At 40.3% G+C, this 19,985-nt stretch overlaps 2 protein-coding genes across 4 annotated transcripts in view; one reads left to right on the top strand and one right to left on the bottom strand.

Moving 5' to 3' along the window:
• ORC3 (origin recognition complex subunit 3) overlaps window positions 1-6,738 on the bottom strand; it is a 34,916-nt gene extending 28,178 nt beyond the window's left edge. For all 3 annotated transcript variants that reach the window (XM_085056371.1, XM_085056372.1, XM_085056370.1), the window contains exons 1-3: window positions 6,562-6,738; window positions 4,043-4,097; window positions 2,088-2,185 (exon numbers count right to left, since the gene is read on the bottom strand). In XM_085056371.1, the coding sequence (XP_084912497.1) occupies window positions 2,088-2,185; window positions 4,043-4,097; window positions 6,562-6,585 (177 nt within the window). In that variant the 5' untranslated portion in view covers window positions 6,586-6,738. The remainder of the gene's footprint in view (window positions 1-2,087; window positions 2,186-4,042; window positions 4,098-6,561) is intronic.
• A 7-nt stretch (window positions 6,739-6,745) lies between these two features.
• Window positions 6,746-19,985, top strand: part of RARS2 (arginyl-tRNA synthetase 2, mitochondrial) — a 29,756-nt gene continuing 16,516 nt past the window's right edge. Inside the window, exons 1-8 of the mRNA XM_085056373.1 lie at window positions 6,746-6,952; window positions 7,867-7,940; window positions 8,554-8,659; window positions 10,923-11,006; window positions 12,271-12,368; window positions 13,489-13,544; window positions 15,108-15,191; window positions 18,736-18,812. Coding sequence (XP_084912499.1) covers window positions 6,914-6,952; window positions 7,867-7,940; window positions 8,554-8,659; window positions 10,923-11,006; window positions 12,271-12,368; window positions 13,489-13,544; window positions 15,108-15,191; window positions 18,736-18,812 — 618 coding nt within the window. The 5' untranslated portion in view covers window positions 6,746-6,913. The remainder of the gene's footprint in view (window positions 6,953-7,866; window positions 7,941-8,553; window positions 8,660-10,922; window positions 11,007-12,270; window positions 12,369-13,488; window positions 13,545-15,107; window positions 15,192-18,735; window positions 18,813-19,985) is intronic.

Raw genomic sequence — 19,985 nt, forward strand, 5'->3', positions numbered from 1 at the left:
AACCACTTGACTGTCATGTTTGCTACACTGTCTTTTGACCTTCAGGACAATTTTCATTCAAGAATTTGTATAAGCAGGTACATATAAAAAGGTGAGAGAAAGCAGAAGGAGATGAAACTTTTACAGGCAAATATATGTCAGCAGCATTCTGTATTTCGTTTATTATCCGTGTGCCTTTGAAGATCTGTCCCTAAACCAAGATATGACTTCTGCTAAAACAGACAAAAAATCCCTCCTGTACTCTGAAGTTCAGGAAATCAATATACACTCTAGAACACAATGTTAGAAACAAGATTAAACTCCTGTCCCAAACAAAATCATCATCAAGATTTATAAGGAACAAGAAGCGACACACACAGTTGTGAACTTGAGTTTAAGCAAAGTGGCAAAGGCCATCTCCAGCAGCATTGAAGAGGCTACTAAAGAGGTCACATCTCCAGGAGATTGCACGTGATGCCTGCTCAATAGCCTAAACTCCATTTCCATAATACAGAAGAGCTTCTGTTGCTCTCTTAAACAACTGATAAAACTGTACACAAAGTAATTTTAGTCTTTTTATCCTCTACTTATTAAAGAATATTCTTCTGGCCTTTCTGATGTTGATTGTGGACCTCTGAACTCCCACCTGATAAATTCTATGCAACTCAGAAGAAATCGTAACATAACATTTTAATAAGGATTTACACCATCAGCACGGTAACCCCATTGTAACAACTCCAGTATTACCAGTGATCCTGTAACAATCCTGAGCTTCTGTTTCAGAATCCATCAGACCTTGAGCTTCCTCTGATCACTATTGTTTTTGCTCAACTGACCTAACAAGAACCTCAATTCTTACTTTGCATGAGTGCATTATATATTATTTCTTCCATTGTGCACTTGTGACAGTGGAATTCAGTCTGCCATAGCATTACATATTTACTCAGCTTTCCTGAAATCCATCAGTCTTTTCTTGTCAAAAGACTCTAACCTGAGTTATCACACTATTTTACATGTAAGAACCACCATCAGTGCCATGTTTGCCAACAGTGGGATAAAAGGATGATGATTCAAAACTCAGTAGGAAAAATATCACAGATACTCCAGAAGCAGTATGAAGAAAATGTCTGTGCAACAGCAGAAATAACTGCAGGTAATCTGCCCTCGGGCAATTCAAACTCTAAGGAAATGCCTATATCAATCTGTCAGTATAAGAGGTCTTCCATCAGCAGGAGTAAGACCAGAAGAAAGTATATGGCAAATTCCTAACAGCCTAAAAGAAAACAAGGGTAGGAACAGAATTAGAGGAATTTATGGGCTTAGCCCAAGGATCCAGATTTTAAGCTACATCCATCTGGCTTGTACTGCACATCTTAAAACAAACTTTGGGAAAAAAATTCTCATAATGTCTAGAGCCCAAGAGCAAGCAGAGGAATATGGAATACTTGCCCAGAATCCATGACACTGAATAGAGGAGGAAACTCCTGCTGTATGGAAGCAATTATTCATACTATAATGCAAGCCAGCTGGCTATAGGGACACAACAACAGCATGCCATGTAAAACACAACAGTCAGGAGGCCACAGTTCAGTATGAAATTAACTCTGACCCCCAGCAGACAACTCAATTCACACCATCCACACTAATTCAAAAGACCATATTTGCAGCAGTGTCATTCTGTATTTGACATCCATGCAGTTGTGTTCACATAAATCCACTGTGAATCTTGGGCTGCTGTGTATGAACTCTGGAATGCTGAGGTCAAGACCAGCCTAAATCTTTCGAGGGCTAGCAAGCATTAACTGAACTTAAGGCAGAAAACAGCAGTATGCCAAGAGTTGATAAAAAAGGCAATTAGTAAGAAGAAAAGCTTAGAAGCAGCAGCTTGAAGCATCAAAAGTGTGTAGTTCTGTGGTTACAACTAATGGGTACTTGATGGATTTACTATTACTACTTTATTTTCTGGACAGTCAATATTTCTAGTCCTCTTATTGCTTTAACTAACTGCCAAGCATTTTGAGTATGTCAAAAAGATCCCCAGAAATGAAGAAGCAAGCAGCATTGTTATGAATGCAAAACACCACTTTAGTATGAGGCACAAGACTCACCTCTGTTTCTGATTTGATCTGGCTCCATAAAGACTGACAAGTGACAAACCGCAACTCAGTGTCCTCTGAATCATCGCTTCTGCTTCTGAAATCATGAGCTGGAAACACAGAAAGTAAAGGAAAGCACAAACAAGCTCATGAAAACGAAACTTTTTTTTTCTTCAAGAATAAAACAAAGGACCCAACTGTATATATATATTTCAGACAGATTACCTTTCTCTTAAGCAATTAATTAATTGCTGGTATTTGGTAGAATAAGCAAGGGACCAGCAGAATCTATTATACAAGTATGCCAACAATAGGTAAAGAAGAGGCTTCTATCTCAAGTCCCAGGTAAGCTAAAGAAAGACTGAATCAGAGCAAACAGCCTTTTTAAAATATAATAAACACCAATAACAAAAAACATCTTTCTCTTGTTTCAGAAAGTTTTGTGAGTCTACTTGGTTGTCATTCAATGGAGAACCAGCAGTGGTTTGATCTCTAGAAAAGAGCCAGTCAATGAGCATTATCTGAACGTGGTCTCTCACACTAACCTCCATCTCAGGTTATCCCAACGAACTTGCAAACTGTAGGAAGTGCCTGTGGAGCTCAGGTGCAGAGTGGGGTTACTACTGAAGCAGATGGGACTGATCTCTCCTGTCAGCAGCACCGCAGTGCAAAGTGCTGACAAGCACTAAACCACCTAAAACAGGTCTGTAAATGACAAATGAGAGACATCCCTCTGTCTCCATTTTCATTGTCTCCCCTATCACCTCATTTGTATACCTAAGAAAAACCACTTAGAATACATAACCAACTCTGATTACACAGGTCTTAGACTTTTAGTTGAAGAAAATCCACCCACCACATTATTGGTAACATACCAAGGCATGATATCCTTTTTTCACCACCAAAACACAAATTATAGGTGCAAATGTCCTCAGAAGACCTTTTGTGGGGTGTGACAGCATTATGAACTATTGATGCTGTGGAGTTTCACAACTAAAACTTCACATTGGACAGGACAGGGCTTCCAGACTGGACAGATGCACATTAAAGTATTGTTTTAGAACACTAACCAACTGCTGTGAAAAGCCAAACCAGCTCACCTCTGCCTCTCTCTTTTAGGGCTAGTCCAGTCAAATTTATTTTTCTGCCTCAAAGCATTTGCTAACAAGAACAACATGCTGAGTAGTTTATCCAAGCATTTCTAATCTTGCAAAAACAAAAGCATAATATCCAGTAAGGGGTAAAATTTCAATGTGGTTTAAGTGCACAGGCCTTGGTTGTTGCCATAACTTGCAATGGCAAAAATCTGGCCTCATTAATTTCCCCTCCACTTTTTCCATATAAATTGTCATACCTTTTGACTGCTTTAGAGATGATAAAAGTAGTTTAACCTGGGAATAAGAACAGTAAGTTTCCCAACTGAGACTCAAACAGCAATTATTCAAGAGGGATTATCTGTGGTTCTAATAAGAGTCAAACGACAACTGATCTGCATACACAACTAGAGGAAATGTATATAGCAAATGCCAGTGGACGGAAGCCACAAATAGCTCTTCCTTCTTTTCCACAAGAAACTTAGGCAAACTACCCAGAATGTGAGTCTCAAGGATGGGATGTAACTCCTGACTCCCACAGCTTAAAAGTGGCTCATTCAGACTCTTCAGAAGAATTGTTTGTCAGTTAGTAAAGAACTTACGGTAGCACGGTGAGGGGTTCTCTTGTAAAAAAAGGTGCAAAGACAAAGATGGCTATACAATCTGGATTGCTGGAGATGAAAAAGCCCAGCATTTACTCTAGCCAATAATTTGCTTGCATTCCTCCAAAGAAATGAGTTTTCAGCAATTAAGGAGCAAGAGAAAACCTCATGCAGCTATGACAGAACTCATCGTATGAACTCAATCAGATGTGATGAACCTTTCAGGATTAACCCTTCTCAAACACAGAAACATGTATTAAAATGCACTAACCTGTTTTCTCAGACAATCTTCTCTTCTTGGTATTTGGTTTAAAAACAAAGCAGCCCTAGAGAATAGCAAAAAAAAACCCAAACAGACTTCAATATGAGCATCAATCCCACTGGCTCCTGAGGCCACTTTATTATCCTTTTATTGCAGTGCTCCATTAAAGCAGTAATTTGAACTGAATTGCCATCCTCTTAAGAATATCAAGTTACATATTGTCCCTTTATTTTCCAGTTTCAAGCTGGAACACTAGTGGAAACAGTAACCCAGCACACTTGTTAGGGATTTTTTCATCTTTCCACAATGTTTTGCAATTCAGCCATCAACTGGAAAAGCAGCAGATTCTTTAAATGCCTTGAAACTTCCAACAGGTTTAGAATTAAAAGCAAATTATTCCCTGGGGACACATCAGTACTGTTTTCTCAGTACAGTTTCAGTTAAAAACAAAACAAAAGGCAAGAGGCTGAGATGACTGGAAAACACAATCCAGAATAATGCAATAAGTATTATTAAGTCACTTATAAAAGCAAATGACATGCACATGCTACAGTGAACTGCATCCCAACTCAAAAACAAGCAGCTGGTTAGAAGCAGAATGATAAATGGTTGGGATCTGAACAGGGTTCATATCAAACCCCCTGTTCCAAGGAATTTCTGTAGAGAAAAGTCATCTCCCAGTTAGACCTATTTCATCCCACAAATATTAAGCTTTGAATTCTTGAAGTTTTTCTTTTCTGGAAAAGCTGAAATTTCTTCCCCCATCCTCTCTGTATAAGCTCATCTCTTTCACAGAGTTATAAAGATTTCCTATAGATCAGAAATCCTTGCACTGCCAAACTCTCACTGCGGGTTCTTGTGCTGAAGCAAGGGGGAAGGAAACACCTAAGTGTTGGAAATAGATAAGCAGACTGATTCAATCCTCTCTTTCTCAACGGAGATGCTTATACCAGCAAGGATTACTGAACTCAACCTAGGATAGTTCAGCCACTAGAGTAAGAATGATGATGTGAAAATCAAACATCAGAGGTATGTTCTCTTTTGATCAGTCACCAGTCTGTTGAGTGACTTCAGACATGTAATTTCCTTTCTTATGCAAATAAGAAACTGCAGTAAAACACCAACATTTATATTGACCTTCTCTGAAAAACAGCCTCATGAACTGGAGATGCCTCCAGCCACATTCCATTTTACCATGTATATTAAGGACCATTTAAAACCAGCTGGACAAAAGCTGTACTACATTACAGGTGCTAAACATTCTGGAACAATTCCACTGCAAAAAGCTATCCTACAGATTTATTAGTGCTGCTGCATGCATGAATGGAATTGGCCACAGTAACTATAAATCACATACACAAAAGAAGAATGTATGCATGATCAAACCAAACAAAAATACTATTGAATGCTTTGCAAGCACTGGTTTTTCCTACACCACTGAATGTAGCTGAGATCAGAGTATAAAACTGCACAGAAGAATTACATGTAAGATGTGGGAGGCAAGGTGAGGAGACATGATTGACTACCAATCTGTCAGACAATAGCCATTGTGAAAACTGAAATGCAGCTGTTTCTGATTAAGTTTAAAGTTTGTTAGGAAGCAGTTTACTCCTGGAAGTAATAACCTGCACAGCACCTTCCACACCAAAGGATGCAGCTGCACATCACAACTCAGTGAAAAACAATAGAAGGGGCAGGAGTCTTCCTGTGATGATAAAACACACGCTGTGAACCACTGCTGCTGTTCACTGTATGATCAAGCAAGAGATGGAATAAGTTAGATGTTTCAATGCAACATTTTAAGTCTCGCTATGCATTGACGCTCTGATGAATGCATCGTCCCTACTGCCAGCCCTGACCACAGCCCACACCTAAGCTTTCAATTCGGAAATATCAAGGCAATAACAGGTATTTAACATTACGTGTGGGTGGCAGCACTTTAATTTCTATTTCTTTGTTAAATTAGTTTTGGGGGGAAGGGAAGCAATGAGTGTGGCAGCAAGTAATGCCACCAGACTTCAGCTGAAGTGACAAAACCTACAGCCACAACACCCTTAGCTCTGTCCTGGGTGAGATTTACTGCAAGCAGGAATGGCTTTTGCTGTCCCAGGAGGGCAGAGGACAGGTGACACTGCGGGCTCAGTCAGCACTCGCTGTGACTGACTGCAGGACTGCCCTGTGCAAGGTTAAGGGCTGGACTCGATGGCACTTGTGGATCCATTCCAGCCCAGGACATTCCGTGATTCTGTGGGGCTGCGGTGAGGACAAACAGCGCTTTGGGCAAGGCCAGACCGGGTACGGATGAAGAGCCGCAAGGCTGCGGGAAGGGGCGGGCAGCGGAACAGGGTAACGGGGAGGCTGGGCACCAGGGAGGCGGGAAAGGCAGCGGCGGGAGGAGGCGGGAAGAGGAGCAGGCGCAGGACGCGGCGGGCGATGCCGCGGGCCCAGCGCCTCCAGCACCCGCACGGGCCGCGCTGTTCCCTGGGGAGCCGGGGAGCCCTGAGCCCTCCCGCTGTCCCGCTCCTCACCTTGGACACGGAACACGTGCTCATGTCGCCCCGCGCCCGCCGCTACCGGAGAGCAGCAGGAGGAGGAGGAGGAGGAGGAATCGCGCACGCGCGGTCCCGGCGCGCCGCCCGCCTCCCTGCGCGTTCCCGCGCCGCTGATCGCCGCCCTTTCCCTGTGCAGTGGTACAGCCCTCTCTGCTCTGCGCTGAGCTGCGCTGTGCGATTCCTCCGGTTCCCGGGCAACCACTGGCCTCCTCCTCCCCCTGTAACCTGAGAATAGTACGGCCCAGCCCGCCCCTGGGCGGGCGGAAAGCAGCGGGGTGGGATGGGGGGGTAAGGGTCGGCCGTGGAGCTTCCGCCGGGCGGTGCGGCTATGGCAGCGGGTTCCTTCCGGAGGAGCATTGCTTCCCAGGTACGCACCGCTCCTTCCCGCGGCTGGCGCCGAGTGCGAGTGCGCCCTGGGCTAGACGTCCCGTCCGTGCCCTCCCAGCGGGTTCCCCCTGCACGGGCTCCTCACAGTGGGCGCGACCCGCAGCCGCGGGCTCGGCGCGCTTCCCGGCCCCGCCCCGCCCTGGGGCTGAGAGGACTCCCGGGGGGCTGAGGGCTCCCTGCGGGGGCTGAGAGGGCTCCCGGGGGGCTGAGGGCTCCCTGCGGGGGCTGAGAGGGCTCCCGAGGGGCTGAGAGGGCTCCCTGCGGGGGCTGAGAGGGCTCCCGGGGGGCTGAGGGCTCCCTGCGGGGGCTGAGAGGGCTCCCTGCGGGGGCTGAGAGGGCTCCCTGCGGGGGCTGAGAGGGCTCCCGGGGGGCTGAGAGGGCTCCCGGGGGGCTGAGAGGGCTCCCGGGGGGCTGAGGGCTCCCGCAGGGACTGGGATGGAGTGCGGCAGCTGTAGCGACCATCCCTGCGAGTGTTCCCGGCCGGGATGGATGGGGCTCTGAGCAGCCCGGCCTGGTGTAGAAAGTGGCCCTGCACATGGCAAGGGGGTGGAACGAGATGATCCTTAAGGTCCCTAGCAATCCCACCCATTCTGTCATTCCATGACTGCTTCAGTCCAGACGAGAGTTCGATGGGATCCTTCGTAGGGGAAAATAATCAACCCTCTGTGGGGATTTGCCTTGCCTTTTTTACTAAGGCTTCTTTAACATCTCTTAGGCTTGTATATTGTTGTATTGTTCATAATAGTTGCGAAGTCTGCTGCTTTTTACCTGGGCTGAAATTTGATTTCAGGTATAAAAGGTGCATCCCCCGTGGGTATTTAAATGGGGAACAGTATTTTTCTCTGGATTTTTGTCCTTATGCTTAAGCCAGTTTGTTCTTTATTTTCAATTTAGCTTTCAAAAGTTCTGGATTTGCCACCAGAAAACTTAATAAAGTCCATATCTGCAGTTCCCGTCTCCAAGAAACGGTAGTTGTTTGCATTTTATGTTACAATATTGGTCATGTTTTATTATTTTATGTCATGCCTATTATTGCAAAAGCTTAACAGGACTTTAGGGGGAAAAATACAGAAAAAGCCCAAACCTTATATACCAATCCAATTATAAGAAGATAGTTCAATCTAATTTAATCACTTTGGTTTTTTTCAAGCAAGCTCAAAATAAGTATAATTGCTTAAAAGCCTGTATAAATTATAGGCAGTGCCTGAATGACAGATGCTTCAACATTGGTGATCTGAATGTGAAACTGCTTAGAGCCAATGTGAAGTTAGAAGGGATTTTTTCAGTGTCCTGCTCAAGAGTTGCAATAATGTTAGCAAGTAAATTTTACTTATTCATGAGCGCAGTTTTTGTTTATTCTGAGATGGTGTTCTCACCATATCTACTTTCTGATTGTATTAGAGCAAAGGTGATATTTGGCCTTCTAGAGCAACTTTCTAAACATAGTGAACCTTCAGATCTCTGTGACTGAGTTATGCTTAGCAATTAGACTTGTCATATGCAGTCAGCTTGGATCTGCCAAATCTTGCCAGCATTTCAATGGGTTTTTTTTCCCTGATTTTTCTATGTTCTTTTTTTCAGGCATGTTGCTGATTTCCAGCTCTCTATTGCTTCTGTAATAGAAAACAGTTCTAGTGATTGTTTAGCACAAGACTTGCATCTTCAAGCTCAGCAGCTTGCTGAAAGGGTATGCTAATAATGCATTCATCATATATTTATGGGATAGTGAACTTACAGACTAGAGGTGTAAGGGGTATCATAAGGTAAAAAGTATTGCTTCTCCAGGCATCTGTTTGGGTCAAAGTAGTTTGATGACTGTACTTACTGTAATTGTACACGGAATCTTCACAGGGAATTGGAGAAGCAGCTTTGGTTAAGGTTCTTGTGAAATTGCTGTTTTCAAACAGTTTGAGGTAAATAGTGCTGGTGAAGTTAGGAGGGTCTGTAAAGGATGTGCCATGGTCTGTGCTGTTGCCCTGCACTTGAGGAAGAAATTGAGTGTGTGGTGGCTTGGATAACCAAAGACTGCAAAACCCAGCTCTAGAAAGGCAATGGATAAAGTTAGCCTGTGGGACAAACAGGCCAAACTTTCAAATCCTTAACTGCTTGAAATTGAGTTTTCCTGGAACAGCAGTTTTTCTAGGTGTGTTAGCTTGGGAAATGGCAGTAGCTGAGGTGTTAAGACTAAAAAAAAAGACAATTAAAACCAGCTGTAATACTACTGAGAAGCTAAACTATTTCTCATGTCATTCTTCGCTGCCGAGGTGTTGAAGTTGTCCACATCTTGGACCCATTGTAGAAAGATAAATACTCTGACTCAGGTGAAAGAACAACTGATGATGCACAGATACACAACTGAAAGTTCTGAAACAACTTTAAGATTATCTAGAACCGTAAAATAATTGAGGTTGGAAAGGACCTCAGGAAGTTACCTCTTCCTGTATGCCTCCCCAGTGCAGGGGTTTTGGATGAGGTTGCTGAGGACTTTTGAAGTCCAATAAGGTGTTAAAAGCCTCCAAGGATTTAACAGTCTCCCTCTCAATCTGTTTCAATGACTGTATCATCACATTAACAAGTTTTTTTCCTTGTGTGTCATTTTATAAACAGCTGCTATTCCCAATGTTTAGAAATTTGCAAGTTGCCTCCCTCCCTTATTGTTTGTGGCTTATTCAATAATCCTGAGAGATTTAGCCCTACAACTTTACATGGAGGAGCAGTTGTAACAGTAAAGAAGAACAGACCATCCAATAAGTTCTCAAGCTGAGCTGACCATGCTAGCTAGACAAAGTTAAAAAAAAGCCATAATCTCTTAGGAATGGTTTTTTGTTGGGTAGTGAATAGAGGAGAAGCATTTAGCTTAACTTGTTTAGACTGGCCATGTCTATGAGCACTCAGAGATAAATACTGATATGACAAATAACAGATTATGTAGAAAACCCTCATCAGAACAAATGTTATGGAGAAAGTCCAGTGAGTGTTTCTGTTTTCTCTCTGCCCCATAAGTAGAAAGGACTGTTTGTAAAACAGTAAGGTGGGAAGTTCAGTGTTAACACAATAAATGTTTTTTTTCATACAGTTTATGAGTTAACATTGGAATTGAGCTTGTGAAAATTAAAGAACTTAAAGGTTAGCTATGATTTTTCCTGATTAGGTCACTGTTTTAAACTGGAGACTGAGCATGGGGTTACAATTTCCTGTTCATGCTGATGAGCTTCAGTAGGAATGTGTAGTTTGCCTCTCTCAAAGATATTAACTGAATGATAAGGTGATTATGTCATTTTTTATATGCTTTCCATCCCTCTATTTCATTTTTTTTAGATAATTTCTTGACTGTGAAAGACAGCTAGTTTAATAAGAAACTCTCAAACCTGACAGGTTGAGATCCAAAGCTCTCAGCCTGTGAAGAGACCCTAACTTGTGTTGACATTAGGTGTTGGTTTGCCAAATACACCTTATGGGTTCAGAATTTTCAAGACATGTGCCTTATGGAAATTGTAAATGAAATTTTTAATAAATTGGCCTTTAATATCTTTATTTTGTGACACTGGGCACTGCAGAACGTCGTCACTAATTTTTTTCTTTTTTTGTTAAGTGCTGGCAGCTACTGTGTAAGTTGTCAAATGTATCTCAGCTTTTGTCTGTACAAAGAGTTCAACTACTGCTCCCAATCAAAAGAAAACACACGCTGTGCACAGGCAGGGTCTGAAGTAGAACATATGTGTGACATTTCAAGCTGAGTTACATTCAAAGCTATTAAGCCTGGATGGGAAATAATAAAATTGTCCCTTTTCCAACAGCATGGATGAAATGATCCATTTATGATTGCTTCAAACCAGTAAATAACATTTAATGTTTACAGTGGATTAAATTAATATTTACAGTGGATTGAATTACAGTCTTCTAGTTTACCTGTTTTCATTTAGAGTTTCTGTTTTGTTTTATTCTCTTAGCTAAAATGTGATTCTGTAGTGAGTGAAATCAGCGCTGGTCCAGGAACAGTGAATTTTACAATAAACAGGGAATTATTAACAAAGGTGAGTAGTGTCTTTCAAGTGCTTCAAAGTAAGTATAAATTTCTCAAAACTATAGAATACCTACTATTGTCTTAGGAAGGTATTTTCTATGTGAAACTGTCTTTCACAAGTTTTCCCTGGGGATCCCTGTTGCTGATTTGTTATGTGGACCTAGAATTTGGAATGAGGCTCAAGAAAGTTTCTTCTTGTGAGGAAACAATCTACCATTCACTGATAATCATAACTCCTCTTTTTTCCTCTCTCTCTCTGCTTTAAAAGGCAAGCTTGGTTGCATCTACTTTGAGTTTTTACTGTGTACAACTCAAAAGTTTTGATCTTATAAATACTCTTGGTTTCACCTGAAACAGAAGTATTTGATAGCAGATCTTTCATTACACTCTTTGCTGGGGAAAAAAAAACCCAAAGGGAAGATGTATTCCTCAATATCCTGACTGAAATATACATATACCTTGTAACTGGCCTAGTGGCTATTAGAGAATAAGTTTCTAAGTAAATTTTGTGTATGTGTCTAGCTTGCCTTCTTAGGTGTCATAACAAGAACAAAATAAAGGGTTTTTTTACAGATGCTGCTCCTTTAAAAAAATCCATAGCTGTTGCAGAAAAAAATTTAAGTGATTTTTTGAGTGGGAAAAATAAGAAAAATTTCCACTGAATGAAGTGAGTTTTCCACTTTATTTCACTTTGTTAAAGGCTTCTTTAACCTTCAGGGAGCTTGTCCAGTGCATACAGCTTCATAGATCAGGTTTGCAGTGCATTGGCCAGTGTGATCTTACACATTTTGCTTTATGTAGGGACTGACTTGGTGCTATGAGCACATTACTGATAATGCTCAGCATAGGATTCCTCTTCCCACAAACTGTCTTGAGGAATATTTTGAGGCATTTTACAGAATCTCCAGACTTTCAAATGAGGCACATTTTCGTACAGACCATTCACAGTGGTCTCACAGACTGGCAGGTGGGAAAGAAGGGGTGTTTGGATGTATGAGGACTGAATAGTTGGCTTTCTTTGGCACTAAAAGAATAGAAGGTTTTCACAAACTTCAGCCTTAATTTTCACCAAAACTCTGCCCACAATTTCTCTTAAATTTTTTTATTGGATCAGATACAGCTTTCAAAAGTTAGTGGCATTTTCATCTGCATATGAGACCTTGTTTGCTTGGCAAACCAGCCATCTAATTGCTAATGTGAATAAAAAATGTGGGATCAGTCTCCTGTGTGTGTTTTGGTGTTTTGTTTTTGTTTCAATTTTCCTTGTGCTTTAGACTGTGTTGCAGCAGGTGTGGAAAGATGGCTCAGAGTATGGAGTAAAAAGTGAACTTTTTTCTACAGTTCCCAGAGAAAAGGCGGTGATTGAGTTCAGGTAAGCATATGTGAGGAGTCCTTTGAGAGAATTACCTTTTCTGCTGATTGATATTTTCTGGCTGATATTCATTGCTGTAAAGTGTGATACCAGTGAAGTTAAACCATATTTTTATAGTATTATATTCAGTGTATTTGACACTCTGATATATTCACCAAGTAAAATATAAATTATATTCCGGGATTTGAGGCTTTTTCACAGAATGTGTTTTTGATATTTAAGGAGTTCTTGCCTGACAACTCCCTCCATTAAGAGTATTCTCATTTAATGCATAATAGCATCCGACTTTTAAGTAAGTTTCTTTTTATTTTATTATCAAGAAACAAAATCTGAATTTCCAGCCCCTAATCCATTTTTTTCATATTAATAACTTCTTCCCTGACTTGTTAAAACAGGCAGGTATTTGTCTGGCTAAATCTTCTCAATTGCTGCCCCCAAAATTTCTTTCCAGTTCTTTCCAGCAATTTTGTTGACAGTCACCTACTCATGGAATGAAAAGTGTCTGACTCAGATTTTTTGTGTATGAATGTTTTTGTTGAGTAATATTCCCTCTGCAGGCTTCCATAGCCATGGAAAGTAAGAACTTGGCTTTAATTTGGAGGTTGAAATTTCACAGCTGAACTTTCTTTTTTTATCTGGGCAAACAATTGTGTACAGAGTTGGTTTTTTTGTTGTTTTTCTTTGTGGGGGTGGGCATTGCTGGACAAGATGTGATTTTGGTTACTGATCTTTGTATACAAGGTCTTCCCTCCTGGTGTCAGATTTATCTCTAATAAAGACATGAGGAGAATGATCCATATGTCCAAAATGTGTAAAAAATGAGAAGATATTTTCAGTTCTTTATCACTAGTACAGCTAGGCTTTGGTTAGATTTCTTTGCTGTTGTTGGGGTGGTTGGTGGGGTGGTTTAACTCCAACACTTTGAGCTGATACTGGAAGGAAAGCTGGTTGGATAGGAAAACTTGCTCTCTGAGACAGAAGTTATCAGGGAATCTTACAGGAAAATTGAAAATGGAAGTTTAATTTCAGTTCTGCTAGATACATGAACTGAAGTCTTTTAACTTGGTTGTCTGGCAGTTTTGTACACCGAACAAACGTTATTTGTGAAAATCTATTCCAGCTCCCCTAATATTGCCAAGAAGTTTCACATAGGACATCTGCGTTCCACCATCATAGGTGAGTGTGCATTTCACTGCCTCCTGAGGGGGCTGCTTTGTCTTCCTGCTTCACTTGACAAGGGAGCACTGCTAACATTTCACTCCTCTGGTGTGAGTGGCTGTGACAGGCTAACTTGCTAATTAAAACCCTTCTGCTCATTATGCAGTGAAGAAAAGAACGTGGTGCGTTGCTGGCAGATTTATTAAGTCACACGTAATAGTTTTACGACTGTGAATATTAAATAAAGTAGTTTAAAATTGGTCTTCAAAGACACCCAAGGCAGTTTTCATTGAGGTGTTATGAGAGTCCTTTGAATTTTAAATTCTCAATTTGCACTGGTCTGCAGAGCAGTTCAGGTGGTTGTGTCTTGGTGGCTGTCCTGCAAAAAGTCTGCTTTTATATGCTAATTACTTTATGCCAGTGTTACTGACACAGTTGCTGTAATTTCTAATAGGATAATTAATAACTTACTTGTGCAGTGCTCTAACGGTATATGGAAAACTTTATTTCTCTCTCATTTCTTGATCTCATAATAAAAAAAGGTAGGTTATAGCAGAAGATCCTACAAAATCTGTGCCTCTAATAATGTATTCATTTTTAGTTATATTTAGTGTATCATGTATAGTTATTAATTACATAAAGTAATTGCCTCTCTGTAATTGAGAGATAGCTGAGAGAGATAGTTGAGTGAAATTACGTATTTTGGGCTTTTTTATGTTCCATTTCTGGATCCTTAGTTACAGAAAAAAAACCACTTTCAAAAATAGTTCTGTAGATCAATGTTTGTCCCATAATAAGAGAATTAACTACAGAGAATGGAATTGAAAGTAATTGCAAGCTATAATATGGTGTTAAAACAACAAAAGAAGACAGAGCTTTCTGCATCCTTTACAACAATACTGTAATTAAAAGGTACCATTGAAGCCCAGGAAAATAGAGGAGGGGATGTGGGTATTTCTTCTTTGTAAATCTAAAGTTGTAACTAAGCTCAGGAGAGAGATGAAGGGTTTTTGTTGTAATAGCAGCTGGAACAAGATATCCTTATGTGATATGACAAGTTTGGAGCATAATGTTTTAAGTGCAGAGCTGAGAACTGCTGCAGGAATCTATAGAGATTCAGGACTTGATGTTCCCCTTTTAACATCGCAGTTAACAGCAGTCTGTGAATTTTGAGTGCTTGCCTAACCTGGTATGAGGTTGCCCGACTGTGATGGAATTATGTATAATGCCACATATTTGTGAGAATATAAGAAGACTTTAAAAGGTTTTTCACAGTCTTACATTTTGCAGTTTATGCATGTGCATTCACTTATGTATGTTTTTATCCCTGTTGTGTGAGACACTTCGTGGCACTTTTCAAATGCACAGCCTATCTTTTCCTGCTCAGAAAGGAGCTTGCTTTTTACTATTACTGCTACTACTGCTTTCAGTTGTCAGGTATTTTAGCAATTTCTGTGGAGTATTCTATCTGACTGCTTTTTCTCTTCATTTTGAATACAGCTCATGCAAAACCAGAAAACTGTTCTATAGGGATGAGAGACTGCCTACAACTGAATAATATCATTTTTGTTTCATTACCAGGGAATTTTATAGCAAATCTCAAAGTTGCACTGGGACATGAAGTAGTAAGAATAAACTACCTTGGTGACTGGGGCATGCAGTTTGGTATGTTTCAATATTTTTTTATTCTGTGCCCTTTTCTAATGTATAATATGGCCTAGGTTCCTGTGGCTAGCACAGTTTTTCCCATGGGAAGTTTTCTTGTGTTTTTGTAAATAAAGATAAAGTTTGGATGTTTTGGAACAGTGTCCCAGAACTTGGACAGTGCAGGCCTGGCCAATCAGGCCTGGGGGAAGGCTTCTGACTGACCAATCTGGGTGACTTTTGAGAACTCTATAAATGTGATGAAATCAAAACAATAAAGGTCATTCCTTCTTGCCACTGAGAACCGATGCATTCATTACTCTGCTAGCTGCTCAACAGCGACAGGTTCCCAGCTTCAGTTTTTGTAGGCCCATTGGATTCACTCTGTGCTTATAAGGAATGAGATCATGTTCCCATGCATGTAATGTATAGTTCATTTGCTTAAGAAATCTGAACAAAAAATCCAGACTGATTCATCAGCAGCAGTATGACTTGTACTGATGTACAAGGAATGACAGGAGGAAATTTACCTGACTGTCCCTCTGCCCCTCAGTAGTTTTTCTCTCAGATTACACATACAGTTTCAGGATTTGGGGTTTTTTTTGTTTGTGTTTGGTTTTGGATATTGTTTCTTTGGTTGTTTTGTTTGGAGTTTTTTTTTTGGTTTTTTTTTTTTTTTTTTTGTTGTTGTTGTTCCTTTTCTCATGGAACATAATTAATTTCCACAACAACCACATTTTGGCATATTGGGACCTGGAGAGTTTGTATCTTCAGAGATACCCCTACAGTCTCTCCAAAACACTCAGTTTCCCCTTAAAATGTAGCAAAAGAGAGTTGTGTAGATAGAAGATGTGCAAGTGACTAGCTCCTGGAAGACTATCAGTCCTGTATGCACACACCAGACACCCCTACCTCTTCTGAAACGTCCATCAGATCAGTGGGGACTGAAAAGTCCTCTCAAGTGCAGCCTGACGATGCATGGCTTGATATTTATTCCCTGACCAGAGATCATTTATGTCCCATTGCTGGCTCTGTAGCTATCCCTCTATTATGGCAGCTGTGACTCATCCACAGCATTCACAACTTTGTTAACTTCCATTGTTAATCTTGCATTTTAAAATTGATCAATATTCTCCCCTCTTCTAATTTCCCCCAAGAAGTTGGTTTTGGCATACTTTCAGGCATTTAAATAAAGGCAATCAAGCCCACTTCCTAATTATTGAAAGCTGGTACATCTGAAAACTATAAAAATCCCCACTTCTTTTGCAGTAGACTTTGGAAACTGTCCATTTATTTATGTTTAAATGGCAAACACAAAATGGAATGTCTGTTAAGTGGTACTTTTGCTTATCCCAGGCCTTATACTGCCCCCTCCAGTTTCAGTGATACTGCTGTTCATGGGGATGTCAAGGAATTGATATTATGAACAGAACTGGGTTAAAAATTTAAAATAAATACCCTACTTTCACTCCATTTTATATTCAGATTTGTAAGTGTATCTTACAAATATGTTCAGTAAAATATGTTCAGTTCTAGAAGTCTAGTCTAGAAGGACTAAATTCCTGGATTTTAGTCAGCACAGTATAACATTCTTAGGACTGTGAGAGCAGTAATAGAACATTCTTTCCTTTATTAAATTATTTCCCCTGCAGCTTGTCTTTCCTGATCTTGTTTCTGATGAAATAGTAGCTTATAGGAGAGTTTTGCTTCACTTACAATTTATTTCATAAGAATTGAATACAGAATGAGTTCACCAAAAATTAAGTAAATTTCATCATTGCATGTTTCATTTATTTTTGCCCCTTAGACATAATTTTATCACTATACTATTGTATAATGAATGTGGCAATGACAGTTAAGCACTGACATGCTGTGTGGATAAAAGGCTTCTCAGCTGACCTCATTCAGTCCGCCTTTGAAGACATTAAATAGGACTCTGAAGTCTGAATATCAGGAATTTTATGCATTTTAATACAAAGCTTCCTGTTATTTACACGTGTGCCATTTGTGCAGCACACAGCTCTTAGAATCATGCTTTTGACTTAGTAGTTCCAGCTGGTTGTTTTTCAAGATAGGTACTCCCCTCTTTATTTGGGCTGGCTCAGCTTAAATATATGGCAGGTATTGTAATAAATAATAGTCATGCTTCACAGAATTAGAGCATAGCAGTATTATTGTAATGGTCCTTTCTCAGAAGCAGTGCTGTAATTAATGATCTGTCAGCTGTGTTTACAACTGCTATTGTCAGAGGCTTTAAAATGTAATAATTGAAAACATATTTTGCTGAAACGCAGCAGAGAAACGCTCAGCCTTTAGGCAGTTTTGGGGCAGGTTTCTTAAGGTAACAAAGCTTATGGAGTCACACTATCTGTCCATCTGTCTTCCTGTCACTCTACTCCTAATAAATTTTGAGCCCATTGGGCAACTTTAGCCAGATCTGACAAAGAAAAATATCTCCAAGAGAATGAATTTCTTTTGGAATTACGACAGTTGGCAGCTGAGCACAATGTAATGACCTCTGGGAGAGAAAGTTAAATTTCGTGTTTAGCCTGCTGGCTAACCAGTCAGCACCTTTAAGTCAGAATCAGTCTCAGCATGTGCTGCATCTTGCCATTAACTGGTGACTGTAACAAGGTCTGGAGATAATTTGGGAAAGACAGAAAACATGTGGAAGGTTGTGTTTGGGTTGAATAAAGACTGACAGTTGTGCTGGAGATTGGAGTGTGAAGTCAACATTGAATGGTGGAATGTTTAGGTACACCAGTGTCTTAAGAGATCATTAGGAAACTATGCTCAGATTGCTTATAGAACAAGATGTCCTTAACTAAACTCCCTTTCAGTAGGATTAGAATGGTATTAATTTTATTTCCTGAAACCTAACCTGTTCTCCTTTAAGTCTGCCATGTTTCTTCTGCACTCAGTGTTTCCAAGAAGGAAGTTCTTGAGACAGTGCTATTTGTTTAGTTGCAGAGAGTTTTCCAAAGGGGTACCTGCGTATCCGTTCCTACATCAGTCCTGGTCCTTGCCAGCTCAGAGGAATAAGCTGACCTTAAAGTTAGCTTCAGATAATCTAAGAGACTGATGGGTTAATATTGCTACATTACTGAAGGAGTTAAAGGAGTCTTTTCATTTAGACAAAAATATTGGGATTTGGATTTCTTGCCCTTTTAGATGTCTTTTGGAAAGCCCTGAAGCCAAATTCAATGCTCAAAAAAAGCTGCATATTCTCAGCAGGCAGCAAAAATTTCCCTTGAAAACATTGCATGAGTGGTATGAGGAATTCCACATTGTGTCCCAGTTCTTACTGTTCTTGAAATGATAATACTAATAAGGGAGGAAGCAAACCAAGGAGTTTTGAGCATATACTGGACAGTTTCCATTCTGCGGCTTCTCACTTATAGCTTGTTGCTGTGTAAAAGGTAATTTTCTATACAAGTCCAGAAATGCAAATTATATTGGTTTAAAATGTAAAGCTTTGGTTGAAGTGTTAAGACAAGACTTACAAAAATAACTTATTAATGTACTCTGGTCTGTTGTCTAACTATATATTTAACTGTTGTTCAAGGCTTATTGGGTGTTGGTTTCCAATCCTTTGGCAGCGAAGAAAAACTAAAATCCAGTCCTTTACAACACCTTTTTGAGGTGAGTTCAGAGAAGACCAACTAGATTTGTCTTTCCAGGATTAATAGGATTTTGTTTGTTGACTTGCTTCATTCAAGTATGCCTAATACCATCTGAGTTAGTATTTACTTTTTGTTGATCTTTTGGTACTTCTAAGTGTTCTTTGTGTGACAACCATCTGGGTGTAACATGCATGCAATACACATAAGGGTTTTATGTACTCACCTGCACAGATCCTGCACATAACCATGAGAAGAGGTAGGCAAGATTTCCTGAATGGCCAGTGTTCAAGCCCTCATTCCTCTAAAAGAATGATCTCAGATGTTAATGGGGCTTTGTCAGTCAAGGTTCTTGTGTGGCACTGTCAGGTGTTTTCTTATCACAAAGCTGAGCTGTGCTTCGCCGTCGGAGCTGGATGTGGGAAATATGGATAATGTTGGTGTTCAGGTGGCGTGTCACAGGATAGCTCTTCTCTACAAATATGTTTCCTGGCAAAGGAACAAACTGTTTTTGAGTATTTGGATAACTCAACAGCTGAATGACGTTAGCCAGATTGTTTATGTGGCAGGGTAGTTCCTGAACTTGCCAGCTTCTTTGACACAGGTAAATTTTGTTTGTTTGTTCCCTCGTCCTGAGCCCTGAGGATTTAAATTGATAGGTTCTCAACACTGAGGTGTTTTAGAGCTGTAGGACTGATTTAAGGAGAAAACAAGAAGCAGTCATATTTTTGTGGTTGTGCATCACTGTGTATTACTTAATTTTATGTATAATTTCAGTCCATTCTTAGAATTTAAATTTTTAATACTTAGTATTTTAAAGCTTTACTGCACAATTCATCTGTTGCTGTAGCATGTAAGCTTTGTGACCTTAAAAAAAATACTTTTAAGTGTAGAGAACAGTATTCAGTCAAGATGCCAAAGATTCTAAAACAGTAGTTGTTTGAGACCAAATTAGTTTCTCAATTACTACCAGTTTTAAGTGTTTGTTCAGCTGTATCCCTAGCTATATCAAAACCTGAGCTGTGTTTCAAAGTGGTGCTTTTTCTGCTGTTGAGTGAACTCAATCTTTCATATGAACATGAGCTTGTAAAATACTGAGTCTATCAAGGATTTTGCTGCTTCAACTGCTTTGTCAATTTTAGGCAGTGCAGTTGCTGTAAATGTCAATTTTGTGGTCCTCTGAAGACAAGTCTGT

The sequence above is a fragment of the Lichenostomus cassidix genome, chromosome 3 (assembly GCF_008360975.1).
Source record: "Lichenostomus cassidix isolate B80296 chromosome 3, HeHo_3.0, whole genome shotgun sequence".
In the NCBI taxonomy this organism is placed as follows: domain Eukaryota; kingdom Metazoa; phylum Chordata; class Aves; order Passeriformes; family Meliphagidae; genus Lichenostomus; species Lichenostomus cassidix.